This window comes from Phaethon lepturus, unplaced genomic scaffold (assembly GCF_000687285.1).
Source record: "Phaethon lepturus isolate BGI_N335 unplaced genomic scaffold, ASM68728v1 scaffold33883, whole genome shotgun sequence".
NCBI lineage: Eukaryota > Metazoa > Chordata > Aves > Phaethontiformes > Phaethontidae > Phaethon > Phaethon lepturus.
In genome coordinates, this window is record NW_010527577.1 from 37,141 (window position 1) to 45,289 (window position 8,149).

An 8,149-nucleotide genomic window follows, 5' to 3' on the forward strand; every position below is an offset into this window, starting at 1 on the left:
GCTCCAGCCCCGCACACTCTCACCATGTCCAGGGAATAGAGTCCAGCAAACGTTGCTCTGATCCGAGCAACAGCCTCAGTGTGGCCAGGCAGCAATGTCTCCAGCGTCCCTGGCCGGCTCAGCTCCTGCTGGACCTTCTTGGTGCCTGCGAGTTGGGTAGCAATGTCAGGGCACTTCACTGCCCTTGATCTCTCCAGCAACAGCCGTGCCTCCCAGTTCTGAGACAAAAAGAGAGCAACCATCCAATCAGGCAAAAAAAAAACCAAAAAAACAAAAAAACAAAAAAACAAAAAAAACAAAAAAAACAAAAAAACAACCAAAAAAAGGTTTTCTGCACTCTCTTCTGTTCAGTTACTGACATATTACTTGCCTCCTCCCACCTGGCAGGGATGGTGGGTGGGAATAGCACTCCAGAGACAAGCAGACCTGCATATATGGATTTCCCACCACCTCTGGAAACAGCACAGCCAGGTTAGTCCACAGCCTTTGCCTGCACGCCCTCCCCAGCTCGTCCAGAGCTGCCACCTCCAGATGACAGCAAGATCTAGTCTATATTATTATTACCTGCAGCCTAATAGTCCTAGCAGAGGACAGAAATTTATCTGTAGATCAAGTCTAAACGCTTGGCGGGTGCCAATACCTGTGTTAACCCATATTGTACAGAAGCAGTTCAGCACTGTGGTAAGAGGTCACCACGTGAGTGGTTACTGGAGAAGCAAACCACTCACTTTTCTCACTGCGTGAGCACCAGGGACACCCACAGGCACTCAGAGCCACAGCTTCCCAGTGCTATCAGCCACATCACACAGGACTAACTCCATCCAGGACAGGACAGATGCCCCTGGGGTCACGGGGTGTTTCAAACCCACCGGGCAAGGCCACGGTGTGGGCAGCTTCTTGGAGCAGAGCGCTCAGTACTGACCTGCTGGTTGTAGTTCCCTGGCACGTAGCCCTCTCTGTAGTACACCACTGCTACCTCCTGGCCGTCCCTGGAACAGAAACCAGAACGATTCACAGAACCAGGCCAGCCCCTGCCTGACTCTGCCCGAACCCTCCCAGCACCAATGGGGCTGTGACAGGGTCAGGCAGGCAACGCGCTGCAGCATTTGCCGCTTCTCCTTGGCCTCCTGAGCCTCCTGCTTCTGGCTGGCTCTGCCAGAGAAAGCTGAGGACTGCAAGCCCTGGCTCCTCTCCACTAAGCTGGCTTGCGTTGTCCTGAGACACCGGGAGCTGACACCTGGCCTCTCCCCTGACTAACCAAAGTCTCAATAACTCAGGCATCTGGCCCAGCAGGGAGGCAAGAACCTAATTTTTTTATTAGCTTTTGCCACCACGAGCCAGGCCTGGGAGATTCTTGAAGCAGGGAGGAAAAAGGATCCTTCTCCGGTGGCAATTCAAGGCAGGACACCAACTCAACAACCTGCCCAGGCACCGAATACTGGGTGCATATTGCATACTCATAGCACCACACACCCAAGCTTTGGCCAGACAAACTGTGCCATGGCCAAGGAAAGCAGCACAAAAATGGTTGGCAGCTAGGGAATGTAACTGTAAAGGCATTCATCAGCAAGAGGAGAGGATGCTCTGGAAGAAGTACAGTGCATACACTTTCCCCTTAACTGTCTGGCAATGACAAATGTATTCGTTAACTAAACACAGCAGAGGTACCAAAGGTCAAACCACGGAAAAATTAGCCCAACTACAGAAAAAATATTGGCATGAAACCATATCTTCCTTTAGGCTTGTACAGCTCCAAGCACATTACCCTGGAAATAGGACAAACATCACACTTGGGACCAACTGCCAGCACTTGGAATATACAACCCGCATGTCCCCACCTCCACAGGGAGCAGGAGCAATGCTGACTGCCTTCAAAACAAGCAGATACCATAGAGACATGTAATACTTCCTCCTCTGGCACTAACAACCCAGCGCAACACTCACTGGCAGAGCATTACGTCAACAGTAAACAGGAAACGTCTTTGTGGAAGCCTCCAAAACAGCGAGGACTTTTCATAGCAGATGTATGTGGAGGAAGTAAAGATCCCGCAGGGCTCTGAAGGCTGCTGCTTCAAGGAGGGAAATTATGTTTCCAGCAGTAAGGAACTGATGTGTGTATGCAAAAATCTCACCACTGTGAAAACAAAATCGTTTCAGCTCTAAGGGGAAGCAGCAGCCTGGAGCACAGAAGAGAACTGCTTTCTCAGAAAGTCACTATTTATGCTCAAAATATACCACTAGCTTTGGTTGAAAATTCCCATTTACAGCCCTGTGTGGCCAACACACAGCCAGGAACGTGCACCTTGGCTCATACTCACATATACAGCCTCTTGGCATCATCCAGAGACCCCTTTTCAAATACATCTCTGAATCGCTTCCTGATGACCCGAATATTCCTGTTAAGAGAGGAGTGGGAGTCACCAGGCCAGGCATAGTTACTTGAGCTAGAAGTGGAACCAGTGGCTCCAGCAAGGAAGTTCTGTAGGCTCCTTCACAGATAACCTCCGGCTTTGTACTACGGAGCCAGAGAAATCCCACAGGCAAAACAGTCCTTGTTCTTAGCACCCATTCTACATTTCCAGACCAAATACTGTAGGAAGCAGAACATGTGCCTAAACACCCTGGATTTCTCTATACTCACCTTCCACCTCCTAAAGTGTTTCTAAAAGAAGTCAATATTTTGGTTTTTTTATCCCTACACAACAGATTCACTCCCCGTTGGCTTCAAAGTCAAGAGCTGCAGACAGTGAGTGACTTCCTGCATGTTTTGCCTCCTTCACGCTTCACAGTGTTTCCTCCACACAGCGGCAGTGTGGACTTGCTGAGCTACAGACAGTGCGATACACCTCCCACTGGTCCAGCACAAACTCCTTCTCCCCAGTCCTTTACTCCACTGCCACGTTGCTTACCTTGCCCAAATCTTTCACAATGGGTTTGAAGCTTTGTTAGTTAAGCTCTTATGAAATACCCTGTGCCCAATCCCAAGTCAGAAAGTAAGCAGGACCCTCATTAACACTGCTCCAATCCTTACTGTCTCATCTAAGAGACTTGGCCCACAGCAAAGCTACCACTGGTGCAGCTCTGAGGACTACACAGGCACATAATCAGCAAGGAATCAGATCTGGAGAGCAGATGCTTTGATAGCTGCTGGTATTTCCAGCAAAGAGCTGGTGAGAGGCTTTGGGAGGTTGGTGAGAAGACAAAGGTGGGTGCAGAGGCTAGGCAGGAGGCCACCGAAGGCATGTTGAAGAGAGCCACGTAACAGACCGCAGTGACAAGTCCAAGACAAAGGCTGCCCTGTTACATACCAAGACATGCCCTCTCACAGGCCCAGAAACTATAAAGCGTTTTGACTTTATCCTTGAGTAGGCGACAAAGTAAAAAGCAAATGGATTCTGCACACCTCCATCTTTTCCTAGGCTGCTCCTATGCTCCTGTTGCCATGCCATGCCTGCTGGCAAGCCTGGAGGCACCCCCACAAGCTGCCTTGAGGGAAACATCATGCTCTGGCAGCAGTTCACTCTGCTTGCCTTTTCCAAAACTGCACCGTCTCCTTCCTTTCCCATCCCAGGACAATTCAACATTTACCTGTTCCAAAGCTCATTTTCTATACATCGCTGATCAAAAATGTTCCTCTGGACTTCCTCCACGAGAAACATCACCACAGCACTGGAAGAGATACCAAGGACATCATTAAACCCAGAAACACTCCACATGCACCCAGGATCACCAACTTTTCGTCTCTGTGATTCAGGCTTTCTGCACTGCTCCTGCTCATCTTCTCTAGTGTTTCTAAGGGTCAGCAGGCAAAGGGAGAGCAGTACTGATCCTGCATAATTACCAAACCAGCGTGGGGCATAAGCACAAGGCAGGAGGAAAAGCAAGCTCTGTGCAGGGTTGCTGAACCACACAGCTCCTCTGGGGTCCCTCTGCGACACAGCCACCTTGCATGTTATGACAACCACATCGCTCTTCCCAGGGTGCCACAGACTTTGAGAGCAGCTTGTTTAGCAAACAGGCATCTTTCAGAATGTAATTTCAAAATCAAACGTGCATCCCCAGGGGAGACAAGATAACCCAGCCTCCAGTACCTCCTCTCTCCTTACCTTTGAGAGCCATAGAGCTCCCAGGCTTTTGTAATACCCAAGGCAAGTCCTTTTGATGGGTTGTTGGGCAGCAGGCACGATGCCTCCTTAGACTTTCCCAACACTTTCAACACCCGCCTGCGGGGAAGAAGAAAAAAAAAAAAAAGTGCTGTAAATGCTATGACAGCCCCCAACTAGCCCTATGGAGCAGGAGTTTGGTGAGCACGCAAAGACACGGAGCACAGCAGGCCACGCAGTGCAGTTGCTGCAGCGCCTGGCAGCACGGGCCAGAGATGCTCCCTTACCCGTGGACTGCCACAGTGCGGGAGGTGAGGCCTCCGAAGCTGGCAGCAATGGTGTTTATTTCTATCTGCTTCAGAGCCGGTGCCCCATCCACCCCACAGTCAAACATGTAATCAGAGCGGTTTATGCCTAAAAACACAGACTGAAAGAGAGGGGAGGTGAACTGGGTTCTCCTGTTACCTTTAACCACAAATCCCTTTGATGACCTTGCTTCAAAATCCTCCTGGGGCAGATCCAGCCACCTTCATTTCGATAAAAACCTCTGCCAAGACTTGCTCGTGGGTGCTCTTGCCCTTACTCAGGGCCCACAGCCCTCCTCGGTACTCCAGAGGAGTTAAGAACACTCATGAGAGTAAAGGAGCTTCTACAGGGACAGCCTGTCCAGAGCAGGTCCAGAGACGGTGCACATCCTTGCACTCTCCCAAGGCTCCCAGAGGACAAAGACAAACCATATTAAATCCTCCCAGTCAAAGCCTGACCCCTCCCAGCAGCACTAACCAAAGGGCACGACTCTCAAACAGGGCAAGGTCCTGAGCTCACAGGCTGTAACCGAGACCTTGTAGTGTAGGGAGCGACCAGCCTGACTACGGGACGGTTCAAAGGCCGCAGCAGCAAGCTTGCGGACAGAGACGAGGCAATCCCACTGCAACACAATGGGGCACAGCTGCTGACCACTGGGGTCTCCTGTCAAGGTACCTGAGCCAAGCCTTCCTCCAAAACTTGCATATGGATTCTGAAGAGTCGAGCTGTGAAGTCATCTACCTTGATGGTGCTAGAGAGGAAGACAGACCAGATCAGCCACCTTACACTGTCACAGAGGAACAAGAAAATTAATTTCTCTCCAGAGAAAAGCCTTACCAGGGACATTCTCCATCACAAATAGAAGGGCTGTGGCTACACCAAGTCCTACAGCACTGTTAAGCATCTCACACCATGAATGCACACTTCATCAAGGGCTGCAGTGCAGAACCATAACGCAAATCCAGTTTGCTCAGCACAGCCACTTTACAGAAAGCACCACTGTGCAGAGGCAGCTTTCATTTGCAGGTCAGAGAGACAGGACAAGCAAAAGCAAAGGAACGCAGCAGAATTCTGCAGATACAGGAAAAAATCAGAAGTCTCTCTGTGCCTGCACACACAGTTCATAGAAAAAGCTTCTCAAGTGTCATCAAATTCCCCCTGTCCCGTTGGGCTCCAAATCCTGCACATTGTGGTGCCAAGTGCTTCAGCAGCCCTGCTAGAACAGGTCCGGCTTTTCCTCAGGGTTCCAAATCCCTGAGCTACTTGTGAGCAGCACCTCCAAGGAGCTGCCCTGAGACACCGCACAGGCTGCGGCACAGGGCAGGTGCCTGAGCCCACACAAGCCCCAGGCATTGCATTCCTTAACCACGGGTATAAACATGCCCCCACAAGCTCTGGTTGCAGCCAGCTCTGGAAGAGGCGCAAGCACTAAAACAGCTCAGAGAGGTCAGACTTTAGCAAAAGAAGGACTCTAGAAAATGGTTTCCTTTGTTCTGTCCTGGTGCCAGAGAGCCAGCAGCACCTGTGCAGACAGGCAGCACAGAACAGGCAGCAGGAAGGGACAGGGGTTCTGTAGAAGTATCAGCCCTACAGATTACAATGGCCACAGTCATGATGGTTGCTCCAAGCACAGGGCAACAGCCACGGATAAATCCAGCAGAATTCAGGAGCCAGAGATGACCAGTCCTCCAGCACCCAGAGCTTGTGGGTCACCCTCCTGGCATGGCTGGGAAAGCAGGGAACACGGGGTGACTAATGAGAGGTAGGTGTGAGGGAACGAACAAACACCTTCTCTTCATAACTGCGGGCAGGCAGCAGAACTGGTGGTTATCGGATAGCCACAGGCAGATGCAAAATGAGTCTGAAAGAGACTACTAAATCCAGGACTCAAAGAAGACTCCAGCAATTTGAATTTAAGGCCCTGGGGCCAACAAGCTCACAGGCAAGAATTCACAAGCTTGAAACACTGGCAAAACTGAAGATCATTGCAGGGAATCAACTCCTGGCCAGATGTCCCATCTTCTGAGGACCAAGGAGACTCCAAAACGCCAAGACTTGATGGAAATTAATCTTAGGACAAATAATGCACCAAAGGAGACAATTTCTGCAGAGGACAGAAGTGCCCTCTTGCCTCAGCTTGAAAGACATGAATGGATGGAAGGTAGGAATGCCTGAAAGGTGATAAATGCTTTGCATTTAAAATATTTCATTAAAAAGCAACATGCAAGAAAGTTACCTGGCCAGAGTATGCTCCAGGAATTCTTTGTTTTGACTAATAGCATCCACCAGCAGGTTAAAATCTTGCTGAACAGCATACGCTTGTTCAAACAGGACACTTGGTACTGCAGATGGGAGCAGCGTGAAGGGAGCATAATTCACCACCTGCAAACAAGGATGCAGCAGCAGAGCAGTCAGGTCTACGCAGTTTAAGTGGGGCTAAGGACGTGCTTCCTTTGCTTGTCTGAAGGCTGAAGCCACCCCCGCCTTCCTCAGTGCACTCTGCACAGACACACAGCCTCAACCCTGCTGACCCGACTTTTGAGGGCTTTGCTTCACGAGGTGTCCGTGGGGTGCTGCTGAGGCAGGAGCAGCTGCTCCGGAGCTCAAGCTGAGCTGAGCGCTTCCCTCCACAGGATGCTCTGTTTTCACCTTAACTGGAGAGCACTGCCTCCAAAATGCTTCAGTTTCAGAGAAAAGCTAAGTTTGCCAGTCGTGCGGTTTTGGCCATCAGAGTCGCTTCCTTTGATCCCTGCTCACTGAGTCCCAGGGGTGACTCCAGACCCCTGGCTCACCCCACAGCTCAGGCACAGGGCCACCCTCAAAGCCAAAATATTACACCAGACAGACGTTCCCAATTGAGCTTGATTTTTACAGGAGACAAGGGACACTGGCAGTGTGTTTGGCCTTTCCTCCCAAGGCTCCCTCTTCCTCTCACCCATAAAAGTTCCCTCAGAGCCCTGACCTGACCATAGGGTTGACATCAAGGAGCAGCCCCCGTGGTGGAGACCTCCCTCCTCGTTCCTCTGCCAGCTCCCTGCTTGCCCCCAAGCTCCTCAGGGACCTGTCCCCGATGGTGTTCCAACTCTCTTGCACAGGGATACTTCTTCTTTCTCTGACACCCCGCACAGCATCCCCCTGCAACAGGTTGAGCCCCGCACCAGCACTCCGCCCCAGCCAGCTGCCAGATGTAATCCCACACACCAGCCACCACCATCCCCTTATCCCAGGTATGGGGCGAAGGCTAACTTGTAGCTGGGAACATGCCAAAAAACAGAGGCCCCTCCAAGAACCCCCTGGTTCAAAGTATCATACAGGTGGTGAGAGGCTGGCAGAGGGATGAACTCCCACCACCACACACACGCAGGGCTCCTGACAAGTTCCCAAACCTTTCCGGATCTCTCTCCTTGGAAAAGGGAAACTGTATTGCAGGGTGTCTCAGGGAGATGCACTCCTCAGCAGGATGGGGTGAGTTATAGCCCCCATGTCAGCCATGCATCAGCCACGCTTCAGCCAGGCAGCTGGATGCTCACTGCAAGGCAGCGCTGTTTGACGAGGGCTCAGCAAGCCCGAGGCTGGCAGCCGTCTGCGCCCCGAGCTGCTCTCGCTTTGCAGACCGGCACCCCGGCCAGGATGGAGCACACGTCCGTGACTCTGCTCTGGCACTTACATCCGACGCGTTGGGTTCCCCCTCGGTCCGCATCAGCACGCCTTCCAGGAGCGCCGCGTCCACGGCCACCGAC

At 51.6% G+C, this 8,149-nt stretch overlaps 1 protein-coding gene across 1 annotated transcript in view; it reads right to left on the reverse strand.

Moving 5' to 3' along the window:
* GSS (glutathione synthetase) overlaps window positions 1-8,145 on the reverse strand; it is a gene marked incomplete at its 5' end in the record, with an annotated part of 9,827 nt that extends 1,682 nt beyond the window's left edge. Inside the window, 9 exons of the mRNA XM_010283430.1 lie at window positions 24-218; window positions 923-989; window positions 2,319-2,396; window positions 3,589-3,669; window positions 4,107-4,223; window positions 4,391-4,530; window positions 5,085-5,160; window positions 6,646-6,791; window positions 8,077-8,145. Of these exons, the coding sequence (XP_010281732.1) occupies window positions 24-218; window positions 923-989; window positions 2,319-2,396; window positions 3,589-3,669; window positions 4,107-4,223; window positions 4,391-4,530; window positions 5,085-5,160; window positions 6,646-6,791; window positions 8,077-8,145 (969 nt within the window). The remainder of the gene's footprint in view (window positions 1-23; window positions 219-922; window positions 990-2,318; window positions 2,397-3,588; window positions 3,670-4,106; window positions 4,224-4,390; window positions 4,531-5,084; window positions 5,161-6,645; window positions 6,792-8,076) is intronic.
* Window positions 8,146-8,149: the final 4 nt, after the last annotated feature.